The sequence below is a fragment of the Miscanthus floridulus genome, chromosome 4, assembly GCF_019320115.1.
Source record: "Miscanthus floridulus cultivar M001 chromosome 4, ASM1932011v1, whole genome shotgun sequence".
Classification (NCBI taxonomy): domain Eukaryota; kingdom Viridiplantae; phylum Streptophyta; class Magnoliopsida; order Poales; family Poaceae; genus Miscanthus; species Miscanthus floridulus.
This window is the reverse complement of record NC_089583.1, coordinates 97,748,045-97,764,910: the sequence shown is the minus strand read 5'-3', so window position 1 is coordinate 97,764,910 and position 16,866 is coordinate 97,748,045. Positions and strand designations below refer to the sequence as shown.

General features: G+C 55.4%; 1 protein-coding gene across 1 annotated transcript; it reads right to left on the bottom strand.

Annotated features, from left to right (window-relative positions):
* Window positions 1–11,178: 11,178 nt before the first annotated feature.
* Window positions 11,179–12,202, bottom strand: LOC136548880 (uncharacterized; the record flags this gene model as incomplete). The annotated part of the gene is made up of 1 exon (XM_066540251.1): window positions 11,179–12,202. A coding segment is annotated over one exon (981 nt), but the record flags the coding sequence as incomplete, so codon positions are not given.
* Between the last annotated feature and the right edge of the window lie 4,664 nt (window positions 12,203–16,866).

Here is a 16,866-nt window from a genome sequence, read left to right as displayed (position 1 = left end):
CGGCATGGAGGCGGACCCGAGATGTCCAGCTCCAGCGCCTCCAGGACATGAGTCACACAACATCAGGAGGAGGAGGCAACCATCGGGCGGCGGGGGGTCGTGGGGACTGGTGATGAGGTCCACGGGGATCGACCACTGACGGTGGCCGCTGGGGTCATTAGGGCGCCATGTCGGGTACTCAGGGCTCAGGCTACAGCGGGGGTCGGGGTGGCGGCCGTGAGAAGACTTGAGAGTCAAGACAGAGGAGTGAGGAGAGGTAGGGTTAGAAGTTTTGGGCTAGATGGGCCTTTACTACTGTTATTGGGCTTCACCCGTATTTGAAGAATCCAGGTCAAATCCAGGTCTTTTCTGCCCAAATATGGGGACCCGAGAAAACGGGCGGGAAAAGAGCTCTCCCATTTCTGTCCCGATCCCTCCGACTTCCATCTCGCATCCCGTCCCGTTTCTAGATTTTTCTGAGAATATAGAAACGGGCGGGTCAAATGTAGAAATCCGGGTGGGTCGGGTTGGGAATTATCCCGTTTGTTTTCAACCCTAGTGGCGACGGTGGTGGGTAGGCCCCGGTGGCCTAGCGGCTTGGAGTATTTTAGCGGGGGCATGGGATGGGCCCAAAACGTGGCAGCCCTAGCCCCTGGACATGCCCTGGTTGGTAGTTCGTTGACCGAGGTTGTTTTTCAGTTGGCCAGCCTGGACGACCCCTGTAATAGTTCCAGAGCATTTTTAGCTGCCCTATTGAATGCCCTGTTTACCATGTGTCTGGTTCATAAACCCGGGGTCCCTCATAGACCGGCTTCCCCACAAAGGCTCGGCCTAAGAAGACAACATGTAACTCATGGGCCGGCCCAAGTATCAGAACAATAGGCTAGAAGGGCGATCCAATCACTGACTAGAAGGCCTAGCCGAGGAGGACCAGCGCCCATTTTCTGACTCTGGCCCACCTCTTCGACCAGAGCACTCACTTCGATCTCTAGCCCACCTTCGGATGACCTCTCCGACCGGAAGGCCTGGCCAAAGCACTACTTTTGACTTCGACCCCACGTTTTTGACTGGGGTACGCAAAAACCCTGCTCGCTGCTCTTCTCCGACCGGCGCAACCAGAGCCGACTGGGACCAACCGATCGGGGACACCTGCTCAGAAGGGACCATGGAACGAACAAAGAAAGTAAGGCAAGGCGCACAAGTCAAACCACGATACCAGGGACCGTACTTTGTACACCTGTAGAAATAGTATTCTGCAACCTCTCTAACACAAACAATATTATAGGCACCGATATTTTCTCCTACAGTATTATGGGCGCCATTAACTCCCATACGGTAAGCCCCCCACATGCCTCTGAGCATCGATAGTGTTGTGGGCGCCGGCTTTTACTGTACCGAGCGAACATGGTAAAACTCCTCACTTGCCTTTGGGCACCAACAGTACAACAGGTATCGACATCTGCCATACCCAAATGAAACGATGGAACCTCCCATGTGCATCCGACATCCAACAGTGTTGTGGGCGCCTACCATCATCCTGTACCCGCCGGCGTGGGCACATGCTTGAACACTTAGCTCATAGCAGAGCTCCTATCGCTCTTGGCCCTTTCAACCGGAGTGTGACCGGACCTCTCGTACACCCCATCTTTCTCCTTCTCGTTTGTAACCCCACTTCAAACTTCGAGCACCTAGACTCAGGAATAAAGTCACCGACCAATTCAAACTGGACGTAGGGCACGTTGCCTGAATCAATATAAACCCTATATCATTGAGTGATCGGCCACCTCCGATCACAACATACGGTAAAACTATAAATATTTACTTATTGGTCACTTTCTGCACCGACAGTTAGCACCGTCCATGGGGAGGATGGTGTACGTTCAACACTTTTTGGTTATCGGATGACCCACTTTTCTACCACCTTCGCCATGGCGGGCTTAGGCGATATGATTCACTTCAGCTCACTGGAGTTTCTCGCACTCCCACCTGTTGGGATGTGGGTTTCACCCATCTCCGAGCCATCCTAGGCCTTCCTCCTTGGAAGCCTGGACTTTGTCGCTGACCGGCTTGGCGTACTACACCTCCATGAGGAGTCTCTCGTTCTAGCGCCCATTGGAGGGGCGCCCTCCATCGGCTCCGAGACGCACGACGACCTCAACAATGAGGCCTCTGCACTTTATTCCAAGCCAACTCTCTACTCAAACCCCACTGTGAGTAATGTACATGCTGTTATTTACTTGCTACTCTCTATTTTCCGCTGATTACCCAGAGAGACCCCGTTGTCCCCACCACGACCGCCGTATGACCGGTTCCCCTATGGCCTCATGTCTCCCGCGGACGCGTACGCCCGAGGCTCTAAAGGATGTCGGCGCCGCCTCCTCTCATGTCCAAATTCATGGGGATGGCGAGCTATGCTCCCACCTATTTCCTCGACCTCATGGACGACGATGTTGAGAGTGACGGCTCCAGCATCGGCGACATGGCGCCTAGCCACCGTTCATCCCGAGAGTGTGCTATGGCGGATGCTCCGGGAAAGCCACTGGTGGTAACGGAGTCCTTGCAGACTCACGCCCCTCCGGTCCCTCGTGCGGAGACCCCCGAACTCACACGGGAGCACAGCGAGGAACTATGGCAACAATGGCTGCACCGGCCATCGATTGCGCCAATGCGCTCGGCGCACCACACTGCGTCCCGTGCGCATAAACCGACAAACAGCGCTCGGGGACTCACCCGTTGGGTCCAGCGCAACACCATGAACAGGAGGAACGATCCCCCACAGTTTGCTCGAGCCAATCAGAACATCACCGCTGCAGCAATGCTTCTACACAGACTTCTCGAGCCAAATGACCCTCAGGAATAGGCGATCCACCGAAACCTACGGGCACTAGTGGAGACCGCCACCGTTCAGCAGGCGGAGAGCTCTGTATCGTGACACCGACTCACGGTCTCTCTCCCCACTAGGGGAATGGGGACGTAGTAGACGAGTCGCTCCACCCGCTCACTGCTACAACCGCCAAGCACGGCACAAGAGGTCACACCTATGCCTTGTCTTGACTTGATGATCGCTCTACACTGGCCGTGGCTAAGGCCAAACTGAGATGCATGCAACAGCGACTGGAGTCCCAGCCCTGATGGCTCGGGACGATAGACCTTTGTCCAACACCTCCAGCGAGCACCGCTTCTGCTGTGCTCCAACAGAGGCCAAGGCAAAGGCAAGGCCAAGTGCTAGGATCAGGACGAGGGCTCCTCCACGTAGAAGGGGAAAAAGAACAGAAAAGATCACCGTCGACCGGCCAACTCCGCATTGGTCGCCATGGCTGGTCACATGGGTAAGCAGACCTAGTAGGACCCTCCAGGCCACTTCCATGAGCTCATGGAGAGCCCGTGCACCAACCATGACTACCCCGTCAAACACCTCTACAAGGACTGCGAGCTCCTCAAGCGCCTTCTGCGACAACAAAGAAAGGTGGCGTAGCGGACAAGGATACGGATGACTGAAGGTTGAATTGATCCAACCGAACGTCTACTGACTGAAGGATGACAACGATGACATTCTCACCAAACGCTTGGAACAACTATGCCATTTTTCTTCCCCTAAATTTCAGTCTTACCATTGTTTACTTATTGTTTGCTCCTATAAGAGCACCCTGACCCGAACACTTTTTGGCCTGGGGGGGCTCCACGAGGGTACACTACTACCTCTCTTTTTCGTTTACTAGCATACGATGAAACTCCTTCCTACCTAAACAAAAGGGTAGTTTATTCCTTTAATTTGCCTTACGTAGCTTTGCTTTAAAACATTCTGACCGATCGCACCCCGCCTTTTCCTATGGTTACGAGCAGCTGAGCCTCGCGAGCCATGCCCTGGGCTCCCAAGGTTGCAGCCTACGGGACGAATGGGCAAGTATGAGAAAGAAAGAATAAAAAACAAAATTATGCTAAGGGAAAACTAAGGAACGAAAGGGATAAGCTTCCTCGAACAGAGTGACTCCATCACAAAAAATGAAACTGACTGTAGTCATTAAGTACACAAGAATGTTTACATAGTGGCTCCCCCATGAACTTAATCTTTTTACATCTACTAAACTTCTTATACTTTACAAACTATTAGGGCAGCTCGGCAGCATCTGCTGTCAGTACGACCGGCAAAGGCATGGGCTGCTCACTCCCCGGTAGGACCACATTTGGCTCGGCTGAAGGCGGGACGACATCCACTTCCGACCTAGGCTCCGTGCCATCTGTAGGTTGGGCGACATCCTCTCGACACACGCTTTCGGCCATGTCTTCACAGTGGACATCCATCACTCACTACGCAGAGACCTGCTCCACCACCAACCTTGCGTGCGGTAGCAATCTCTCCCCGAGTGATTGGATATCCTCTGTGCTCAAGCCATCGGCATACCTGCTACAAATAGTGGCGAAGTCTAGGTTTGGGTGGTATGTCGCCATCGAATTCAACACCCCCGATGCTCCATAGAAAAGCCTGCTTGTGATAAGGGCCCGGACCTCATCCGAGGCCTCTGCCAGCTGGATGACGGGTGTGCTAGTACTTGGCGATGACCCGAAGACCTCAGAGACGACAAGCTAGGCAATATTGCGGATCTGGTCAAGTTCCCCCTCGAGAGCACGTCGCTCTTCATGGGACTTGGCCAGCTCCTCAGCATTCCAGCCAAAAGTCGCCATGACCGTCTCTAGGTCCTGCTCCAATGACTTCACCTTTCCGCCCAGCTCTGGAAGAAGGGCGACAAGCTCAAAAATAGGCTAAAGGAACAAAACCAACGTGATGAAAAACAAAAAAGGTACGTACCGAGGCGGAAGTTCTCAAGGCCAGAGAATTCCTCCGCGTGTCGAGCCACCTTCTCACGCAGTCGGGCGCTCACCTCCTCTGTCCCCATCACTCGGCCCCGAAGCGTGAGCACTTCCTAGTCTGCCTCTGATCGGGCCTTTCGCTCTGACTCTGGGGTCTTTCGCGCCAACTCTAGGGCGTTCTGCTCCGACACCAAGGAGCTCTGCTCTGACTCAAGGGTCTCCAAGGATTTTTTGAGCGCCGCCTCGGTGTCCAACAGGGATTTCCGTAGCCCCACCTCAGTCTTCGCCTGGCGGGCCTTCGCTGCCTCAAGACCCCGCTCGGCGGTGGTCGCCTGCTCCACTGCACGCTGCTCCTCCACCAGCACCACGGTCACCTCGGTCGCCCAGTCCTATGACTCGTGGCGGGCAGACTCTAGTTGATGCTCAAGCTCAGCCACCTAGGCATGCTCCATCTGGAGGAAGCGGGACTTGCGGGACGACATCTCCTTCAGACCCTACGAAAATGAAAAGCAAGCATGCTGAGGCAACCAACAAGAGACTCAGATGTCAAAAACAAATATGAAAAACTCACCTCCACGGCAAGCTACAGGTCAACCTAGACTAACTGTTGGGTGGACTTAACTCGCTCCTGGGCATCCTCGAGCTTCATAGATAGGTTGGCAAGTTCGAACACCGTGGCAAGTCCTTTCCCCCAATGATGTTCCAGAGCTGACACTCTTGGGAATCCTGAAGGATGAGCCGCACCTTTATCGGGTCATCAGGGTAGGGCCACTCTAGGTCACCCTCTGGCAGCATGCTAGAGGGCCCAGCCTTTGACTGAACCACCGCTAGGTCTCGTGATGACACTGGTAACTCCACCATGTCATCCGCCTCGTCGTCAGACGAGATCTCCACCACCTGGGTTGCGTGGGCTGGCGGTGGCCATGTCTCCCCCCCGGCGCCTTCATCTCTGACTGCAAGGGTGAGCCGTGCAACCCTCCACCTGGTGAGACAGGGAGCTTGGACTCCCTCTCCTCTTCTACCTCAGCTGGTGGAGGAGGGGCCGTGAGAGTTACCTCCGATGCGGCCTTTGCCGTCATCACCAGGATCGCTGCCAATGCCACCACCACTGCTGCCACCGTACTAGCAACCGACCTAGGGGGCACCACCCCCAGAAGGGAAGGGTTCGCCGCCACCACCCTGTTCCCCCCACCGCTTGCCACGACACGTTGTAGGGTGGGCCTCCAAACCTCCCGCACAGGAGTTGGGGCGATGCTCAACCCCATCATTGCCCGGCCGCTGACAAAAAAAGGTGCAGGTAAGTCATACTCCAAAAAGACTCAACAGCAAAAGATCAAAAAGAAACAAAGAAAAACATACCGGGAGGTAAGCGGCACGACTCTGAAGGCAAGAACCGACATCGATGGGCCTGCAGGGCAAGGACTGCTCCCAAGCTACGACCCGCGCCCCCTCACTTCAGCCGGGGGCGGAGTCGTCCCAACCAGCTCCTACCCCGCCTATGGGTCACCGTGACCCTCGGCTCAGGATGCCTCAACCGGAGCAGCAGGCAGGGCATCCTCCAGCTGCGAGTCATGCGCTGGCATCGGTCTCGGTGACGCATGGGTACCAGTCTGCTCCTCGGGCCACCCGGCTTGCTCGGCCGCATCTGCGGTAGGCGGGGACGAGACCGACGATGCCACCGAGGTGCGCGGTGACCACGTGCGCTTCGCCTCCCATTCATCGACGGCGTCGGTGCTCACCGCATGCTTCCTCAGCATAGGAACCCCCGCGTGCCTCTCCGCCTCCTGCTCATCACCAGTGGACATTGTCGTAGGGTCACAATGTTCCATCGAAGTCACAGCGACCTCCCAGCTTTCCTCCTCCTCGGAGAAAATCATGTCATCCACCTCTGTAGGAGCCTCCGACTTGAGCTCTGACTCGACGTTGCTCCTTCTTTCCCTAGCCTTCATGCGTCGGGCGATCTCCTGCTCCTTCTCTTGCTTTCACCGAACCTCCTTGGTTCTCTTCTTCTTCCTAGCATCCGCCACCTCCTTCTAGGTGGCCAGCCGAGCCACACCCTTTAGGCCCTTGGGAAGGTGTGCCCGAGACTTGTAAACTCCAAGTCCCTACGGAACGGGTGACTCGAAATCAAAATAGGAAAGCAGAGGAAGAAGCACGGACTAAAAGGAAGGGAGCATACCAGTCTAGACACGATCGCGGAGTTGAAAGGTGCAGGCTTCCCATCGACCTTCTCCTTGGGCTTCATCTGCAGCACCCGGTCAAGGTGACTCCAGACCTCGTCGTTCGGCAGCTCCTTTGGCAACGCACGGTCTGGGTTCATCAGGCAGTTGTACTTCCACGTCGGCTGCGTCCTCTCCGCCAATGGAGCAATCCTATGGAGGTAGAGGGTGTGGAACACCTGCACCCCATCAAGGCCGCGCCACACGAGCTTCCAGAGCTCCTCCTCGATGCTCTCCAAATTCTTCTTCTCCCGACGAGAACAACCCCACGACCAACTTTCCTGCTTCTCCGGCCTCCCGCTGGTGAACGCCAGGAACGATGTCTCCTCTAGATTTCTGATATAAACCCACTCCCCATGCCACCCCCGATTGGAGTCGCAGGGGATGTACGCGGGATACGAGCCTCTCGCACTTGGTTTCCTCTACAGGGCAAAACCTCCCACCGGCGTGACCTCGGGCGGATTCCCCACCGGCAAAGCTCGCCCAGAGAACAGCCGGCGGAAGAAATCCACATGCGGCTCCATCCCGAGGAAGGCCTCGCATACAGTAACAAAGCCGGCGATGTGCAGCACCCTCATCAGATTGAGGTGCTGCAACTCTAGACCCCACTCATTGAGGAGTCTACGCAGGAACCAGTGCACGGGGTATCCCAACCCACGCTCATGGAAGGCAAGAAAGGAAACCACCTCACTAGGCCGAGGTTGCGGAAACTCCTCCCTCCCAGGAGCCCTCCAGAGCGCCACCTCCTTCGATGGTAGAAACCCCTTCACGGCAAAGGCCTTCAACATTGACTCCCTCACAGTGGACGACCTCTAGTCCGACATTTCGCTCCGGGATCGCAAAAAGATTTGTGAGTTTTTCTCTTCTCCCTCGCAATCTCCCTTTTCTTTCTCCTCCTTTTCTTTCCTAGAAACTGCCGTGGCTCTCAAGAACGCTCTCAGCAAGAAGGAAATGGAAAGGAGACGAAAGATGAGGAATAGGTGAAGGAACAGGGCAAAAACCTTCTCCCTTCTCCTACTTAAGGAAGGCGCGCCGATCGGGAAAGATGAAACGACGGAGCGAAAAACCCTCTCTCTTCCCCATTTAATGCAAATGGGACGTGCCCTGACCGATGAGACATGCCTTGCCCGATGAAACGGCTCCTGATCAGACGGGACGTGGCCTAGGTATGGCTCACCACTACCGCACACCAACCACTACCGCACGCCGGGCACAAGAACCAAAGCGGCACCGCACACAGGCAGCTCTCCGCATCCCAAGGTGGGACTTAGAAAAAACACAAAATGAGATCTCCGCCAGGAGAGATCGTAGGGCTTCCTAAGTCGATCGAACGGCTCAGGAAAAATACCGAGAGATAGATAAGGAGCAAAGGGACGCCCCATGTAGGCCATGCCGACACCGTCATGAACGACGAGTATGGATCCCGGTCGGACATTTCCGACTGGAGCTCTTCACACCCCGTCACTCGAGTCATCAAGGTAACACTACTGACCCCCCGCTATTTCTTTATAATCATTTCATACATCCATATGTGCATTCATTCCATACGCCCGTGCCCTCCGGACGATTCGGGCCCTGAACTGTCTGGGGGCTCGAGAACTAAGCATCGCACATGCAGCGAAATACATCACAACGCTCTGTGTTGCGTCACGAAGCGACAGTTGCCTCGTTTAAACATGAGCAACGACCAATCGGGGTTCGAAGGCCAGCGCATGAAGGGCTTGAGGCCGCTCCACGTCAAACAGAGCCAGGGGAGAAAAACACAGATGAGCCCCCGTGCGGCCCTCGCCCAGTCTAGCAGATAGGGTCATCTCAACCTTCTCGTTTGATCCTAAGCCTCTACCAAGCCCACAGAATCTCCATCGAGGGGAGGCCATTAGGCCACCCGGGTCGGTCTCTGGAACGACTCAGGCATCTGCCGGGTTGCAGGTAAAGGAGCAATGAAATGTCACAAGAGGGCTATGTCGACCCCATTATGAACGATGCACCCAGATTCCACTCGATTATACCCATTAGCGAACTCTCTGAGCGCGTCACTCGAGCCCGAGCGATCGAGACAAGTGACAAAACTCAGCCCCTCTGGTTGTGAGAAACCGAGGATGGGGTAATGCACACAACTCAAACCGACCCCTACTAAGGCCCAACGAGGCTCGGGGACTCAAGACACAAAATATCTGGGTCTGCGACCCCAAACTCGCCCCATCCATCGGCTACGCTTCGACTGCACACCAAAACACCCGGGTCTACGACCCTGAACTCGCCCCATCCATCGGCAACGCTTCGACTGCACACCAAAAACACCCGGGTTTGCGGCCCCGAACTTGCCCCATCTGGCTACACTTTGACTACACACCAAATGCCTGGGTCTGCGACACCGAACTCGCCCCATCAGGATCCGCGAGCTCTGGCTGGCCCGATCTCTAAACTAACTAACTACCTTGGCTACGCATGTTGCACCGAGGCCAGGATCCACGACTCCGACTCGCCCGATCCCATGGCGAGCACTGACGCCAGGACCCGCGAGCTCCGTCTCATCCGATCCCTAAAAACTAGCTGCCTCGGCTGCGCAACGACGCCTTGGTTAACGACTCCATCTCAACTAAAAAGCACGCACACACGCCCACTACCAAACATCCCCAGACGATTCTGCTCGAATCGCCCAGGGGCTCGGGGGCTACACTCGCGGGTGCGCTCGCGCGCATCCGCTGATAAAACAAAAAACCTCCCCCACTGACAACACGAAACCCCCCCCAGACGATTCTGCCCGAATCGCCCGGGGGCTCGGAGGCTCCTGTTGGGTTCATAAACCCGGGGTCCCTGGCGGACCGGCTTCCCAACAAAGGCTCGGCCTAAGCAGACAACGCGCAATTCATGGGCCGACCCAAGTATTAGAACAACAGGCCAGAAGGGCGATCCAATCACCGACCGAAAGGCCAGGCCGAGGAGGAGCGGCGCCCGTTTTCCGACTTTAGTCCACCTGTCCGACCAGAGCACTCACTTCGATCTCCAGCCCGCCTCCGAACGGCCTCTCCGACCGGAAGGCCTGGCCAAAGCACTACTTCCGACTCTGACTTCATGTCTCCGACCAGGGTACGCAAAAATCCTACTCACTGCTCTTCTCCGACCGACTGGGACCAACCGACCGAGGACGCCCGCTCGGAAGGGACCACGAAACGAACGAAAAAAGCAAGGCAAGGTGCACAAGTCAAACCACGATACCAGGGACCGTACCCTGTACACCTACAGAAATAGTATTTTGCAACCTCTCTGACACAAACAGTATTATAGGCGCCAATATTTTTTCCTACAGTATTGTGGGCGTCATTAACTCCCATACGGTAAGGCCCCCCACATGCCTCTGGGCATCGATAGTGTTGTGGGCGTCGGCTTTTACCGTACCGAGCGAACATGATAAAACTCCTTACATGCCTCTGGGCACCAACAGTACAGCAGGTATCGACATCTGCCATACTCGAACGAAACGACGGAACCTCCCACGTGCATCCGACATCCAACAGTGTTGTGGGCGCCTACCATCATCCTGTACCCGCCGGTGTGGGTAACAAGGCTTAGAAGCATACGTACTCTCTCCCTCTCACTTGTAAGGCCATCCTCTTCATCTATAAAAGGGGGTGCGCTCTCTCCCAACATTCAAGTGATTCCAGATTCATCAGATTGATCAAGTTCACTAGTTCACGACCACAGAACCGCCAGGTTCGAACCTTAAGCACACGCTTGAACACTTAGCTCATAGCGGAGCTCCTGTCGCTCTCGGCCCTTTCGACCGGAGTCCGACCGAACCTCTCGTACACCCCATCTTTCTCCTTCTCGTTTGTAACCCCACTGCAAACTTCGAGCACCTGGGCTCAGGAATAAAGTCACCGACCAACTCAAACTGGACGTAGGGCACGTTGCCTGAACCAGTATAAACACTGTGTCATTGAGTGCTAAGCCACCTCCAATCACAACGTACGATAAAACTATAAATATTTACTTGTTGGTCACTTTCTGCACCGGGGAGTGTTTGGCGTGTCACGGTTCCTGCGGAGCATAAGCTGTCTGCTGAAACTTTGATCAATTTGGCAATAGGTTGTTTATCATGCGTCTGAGGATCGGAGGAACAGAACACCAGTGATAAAGCAATCCTTAAAAAGATGGATGCTAATCATAATCAGACACTTTGTCAAAATACTCCTCCTGAAATAAACACGGCATCACAAACTAACACAGTTCAGGAGGCAAACTCTGCTTCTGATAAGGTTCCTAAACAGGCGCTCTAATCCGTCCTCAAGGCCTTCGATGCAGCCCTCCAGCGACTGCAAATGGCTCCGAGCAGTCAACGGCTCATTGCCGCCTGTAACGTCCTTGATGGCGCCGAAAGAGCCCAACACCAATTCATCGGCGTTCCCCGGATGAGCAGCGCCTTCCCGAGCTTCGCCGGATCCAAACGACCTGCTCCTGTTGTGCGCCAAGGTTCTCGAGACGAGCGACCACTTGCCGGCGCTCGGCGGCCTGACGACGACCTGGCGCAGCAGCGCCTCCATGGACGACTGCAGGACGCAGACGGTGAGTTCCCTGGCCTCCGCCAGCATCGCCAGCGGCCTCGGCGGCGCGCTGCCGCAAGAGAGATCGTCCCTGGTAACGAGGGCCGCACCACCAGCACGCCTGCCGGACTCCCGCCTGATCGCCCTGGCGACCTTCTTCGGCGGCCCGGCACACGCCTCCGCCGCCCTGGCGCTGACACTGACAGCAGTGGCGTCACCGCCTCGGCGTGGTGCTCCGTGGCTGTTCGCCGCGCGGTGTCTGCGGAGAAGCGAGCGCAGGTCCCGGACCTGCTCCTTGGCGTCGGCGAGGCCGTCCCGCGCCGCGCCGCACAGGTCCAGCAGCGTCACCGACGCTTCCAGCTCGCCCTCCACCAGCCGGCGGTGCCGGGTCAGGCGGAGCGTGTCCCAGTTGCTGGGCAGGCGGACGACCTCCTCGACGTACTCGTGCAGGTCGCTGAGGTCCTGGAGCAGAGCGCGCAGGGCGTGCGCTGGTGGCGGCGGCGACACCGAAATGCAGGATCTGAGGCGCTGCAGCTCCTGCTCGGCTTTGAGGACCAGGGAGTGCGGCCTTGTGGGCAAGCTGATGGATCGCAGATGGGCAGAGCCATGGATCGGATTGTTGCAAGAGGAAGCGATGGATGATGCGAGACGAGAGATGGATCGATCAAGCAGTCAAGAGCTAGGTTCCTGAAATGTCCATGTGGTTTGCTGCCCTTTTATATGTCACGTACGTGCTCCCATTTAACATCTCGGCTTTGTTTCTCCATACATGGCGCTTTTGGCGAGAAGACCGGGGCATCGTGAACTAACACGTGCTGGCTGCAGTGCGAGTGACAGAGTCCGTGTGGACACCGTGGATATAGCAGACACTGGCTCGTGCAACTTGTGGCCTGCCTGTCTTTTGCACCTGGTGTAACTAACCTTTGTTACAATCATCCACTGTGACAATCATGCATGTCCAAATAATTCGGTTCATTATGCGCTAGATGTGCAACAACCGCCTACCGATCGATCATATAGCTAGAGCGGATACATACCCTGTATTTAAGAACACCATGTGGCTGGCTGGCTAGATTACCGGCCGGTTGATCTAGAACTAATCATATATATATTATTGCCGCAAACTACCTGCTGCATGCTGTTTAATCAACTTTGTTTTGAGATGGTTGTTTAATCAACTAAGCACGAGGATAAACAAACTCCAATGTGTTTCTCTGGAGACACATTGGACCGTGTGGAGCTGGAAGCCTTGGTCTGAGACTGAGATGACACACACCCATCGCCCATAGGCAGGCCACAAGCACATGCCCTGGGCCTGGCCCATCTCTCAATACCTGAACAACTCCGGGAGTAGTGGTGGCCTCTTAGTCTTGGGCAGGTACTGACGCCTGACGTCCAGGCGCAGCCCCGGTGCACGCACGCTTGGGAGTTGCCAACAGGCGCCCGTTTCGGTCGGCTCGTGGTGTTGTGGCTGGAACTTCGCAGTCGAGTTGTGGCTGGCCCGTGGTGGATCTCCTAGCAGTAGTTTGTTGTGGGCTTAAGATCATTGCTGATTTGCTAGAGTCACGAAAATATGTACTCCTACCAATGTAGCAAGTTTCTGAATTTCGGGGTAGCCGTGATCCTACATCCTAGTTGTTTGTTGTACCGTCGCGAGTGGGGCGCCGTGTTCCACCGCTCCTGCTCGTCGGCGCGGGGCGAGCAGCGTGCTCAGCCAAAAAGATCCAGGCAGAGTATGGCTTCTCCAGGGTGCTGCACTCCTGCATGCGCGTGTTGACCAGCATCTCTTAACCTCTGGCGCAGAAAGTGGCTCAAGGGGAGGAGGAGCAGGTTCATAAGACGCCTCGTGACATGTCGCGGTTTCAATCAAGTGTGGCTTGCACTAGGAATTCTTTGCGAGACCGCCACATCATCCTTTCATAGATTCTCACACCATTTCAAGGGAAATCTATGGCACAGATTTGCCACTTGCCACCCAAACAACCCAAGCACTGTCCCTACAAAAACACCCAAGCATGCATGGTATGGTACGATCATTAGACCTTTACGAAAGTGCTCCCAAGGCACTATCCATTTTTTTTTTTGAAACGAAAAGGCACTATCCAGAAAATTGTTCCAAAGTGGTTCAAGTTTAAGTATCTTTTTACTTGTTCTATCTATCTGAGCGATGTGCTGTCTGAAAGAGCGTTGACCCAATAGATACAAGATCTGGCCAATGGTTAGAAAAAAAAAAGGGTCTTCACAGGAGTCATTCCTGACACTGACCCAAAATCTATTCACAATTCGAGACGTCTTTTACAAGGTAAGCACATTGAGCAGGGCAACTCTGGCCTGAACTATATGCCTGAACAGATGCTCCAGCCCACTCTCCACGGCCTCGACGCCGTCCTCTAGTTCCTGCAGCGTCTCTTGAGCGCTCATTCCCCCTCATGGCCTTCTAAGTCTTTACATACTCCAACAAGTGACCAATCATTGGTACCTAACAGTTTCGACACGACGCACCACCTGCTCTTCATCCCCGTGTCCGCAACTCGCTTGGACAGCGAGGACAGCACGGCCACGGTGACCGCCACCGCCTCCGATAGCACCTTCACCGCCGCCGGCGTCCCGTCTGCATTCGCCGGCGCACCACGCCTGCTCAGGAGATCCTGCCGCCTGCGTCGTGCTTCCCCGCCTTCGCCAGGCAACGGACGTACCCGCGCACGGCCGCCCTGGCGAGCACGGCGTCGCCTCACCGGACCGCGCGCACGTGCTGCTTCGCGGACGCGACGGCGTCCCGGGTGCACTGGCACAGGTCCAGCAGAGCCACCGACGCGTCCAGCTCCGCCTCCACGGCGCTCCTCCAGCGCGCGCTCAACGGCGCGTCGCGGTCGCCGTGGAGCCGCACGAGCTCCTCGATGCGGCCGTACGCGTCGCCGAGCCGCCCCGCAAGCGACGGTTCCGACGCCGACGCTGCAGCTCGTCCCCGACCCCTTGCACCAGGGCGTGCGGCCGCACGGGCAGGCTGGTCGATCGCAGCTGCTGGCACGCCATGATCTTCGTTTCTTAACGCGGCACCGTACGAGTTCGACGACCCGTGCTGCACTTGCACTGTTGCGATGCGCCTGCAGGGGCCTTGGCCTCCTTGTCCGAGGTTTCGACATATCCGTGGTCCAGACTCCAGCGGGCAGGTATGGCGGGGGCGGCAGCGTGTCGTGGGGTTGGGGAGGCCGGTGCGTCGTGCTCGGCCAGCGGTGTCGGATCGGTCGGGCGGCAAGATGCGGGCCGCGGGGCACGGGAGGCCGTGAGGTGGGTGGGCCTTGTCCGCTTGTTGCCCAGCCTGGTGGCCTCGTGGAGGCGTGGGCGCCAACAGGTTTTGCGTGTGCTGTTGGAGCTGTCTCCGTGCAGTGGAGGCATCGACGCATCGTCAAATTAGCTAGGCGGAGCACTCAACGAGTGAAAATGCCTCCGACTGCTTTGAAGGTGCAGGCGAGCAGTTAAAAGTTGAGCTTGATAAAAAGATTCAATTCTCAGCTGAGATTACTGGAGTCGTAGCTGAAGCTGTCCTAAAATTTTCTCTTGCACGTTTTTGAGCTGCTTCGTTCGCAGTGAGCCATGGCTGAGCAAGCTTGCCTTGCTAGTACTCTAGTAGGGCGAGCGAATTTCGCTCTCCACAATGGCAAACTAAAGTCTTGTTCATATAAACTACGAGATAAGCTCGTTAAGGATCCAAGCACACGTTCGCTCTGATTTCTCGCTGATAAAGGTGTTAAGATAATTAGATATTTTTATAGTCAATTTAATCCAGAAATATAACATCAGCATGTTCGTGACGACATATATGTGTATGTGTATATCTCTAATGAACGCTACAGCATGCAGTGATGATATACAGATGAATACAATAAAAGCGCAAAGTACAGTAATCACATAGACTAGATTGTACCCAGCGGAGGGTCCCATGCCGATGACATCAGAGGCTCCATTCGCACTAGTCGACATAATGCATTGCTCCGAGTCGTGGACCACAGTCGATGCAGGACGATGTTCGCAGTGCAGTCCCACGAATGGATCACCAGGAAGAAGACGCCTTGCTGTTCCGCAGACCGCAGGCAATCACCAGAAAGAAGACGTACGTGGATAAGCAGTCGCGGATCGCTCCCTAAAAACCTAATCGCCGCACACCCCGTGCAAGGTTCTTAGGCGGACGAGGGTTCCGGAGGCACCTGCTCTCCCGCTACTCCATGCGCGCAGAGGTACGGAGAAGCCAGAGGGCTGCTAAGATGTGGTTTCTCTCGGGAGCGATAGCGGAAGACGGAGATCTGGATTGACGGAGGACTACGGATATATGGCTGCGACCGAAAGGGAGAAAGGCAGCGGAGAATCCAAGGAGACGGAGAGGCGGAAGCGGAAAGGACGGTAACTGACGCAATCAGTTCGTCTCCACCATCAAAGGGAGAAACTCCCGTGATTATGTGGATTAAATGGCAAAAGACTGGCCACGCCCGCCCGTCCACCCGCCTCGCCCACGGTCCGGCCCGGCCGGCGGCGGCGCGCGCGCGTGTGGCACGTCTATGTCATTTTCTGAGCTTCTCAATTAAGATGAAGAATTTCCAACCAAATAAGCTGAGTCAACGTTCAGTCAAAATCATATATGGTATTAAACCATACAACACTTAATGTTACGTACCATAGAGTTTTATTTGATTTATTAAATATTATATAGGCCAAACCCATAATATATCCAACAATCCCCAGCAAACTCTAGGGTTTGTAACAAAGTAGTTTTAAAACCATATTTCTTTTTTATACCAGTGTTTTGATGGAGATTGTTAAGTTGAACATCCATCTAGAACAATAGTTTCACTTAGTCACAACTGAACAATGGACTAAGCCTTGAATTAATAGTTTTGTGTGAGGTGAATGTCACTAAAGTCCTTAGCTGATACTTGGCTGCAAAAGGCATCCCCTCTATTTGAAGCATATAAGTTGTCGGGTACCTTAGAACGGGGTACCCCAAGCAAACATCAAACAGGTCGCTAAAGTCCCATCTAAAAAATAAAGCTAGAAAGTAAGCCGTGGGCCTCTCACCTGCCACGACCGAGCCCACTGGGTCCTCCTCCTCGCCTCGAGCCTCGAGCAGGAGGTCTCGGCATCCTGACACAAACTCCGCCTCGCGCGAGGCTCTCCAGGGAAGGCCTCGGCAGGGAATGTCGTCTCCGCCTCGCCCGAGGCTCTCCATAGAAGGCCTCGGCAGGGGGTGCAGTCTCTGTATCACGCGAGGCGTCTCGCGCGAGGCCTCGGCAAGGAGCCCGATCTCCGTCTCGCGCGAGGCC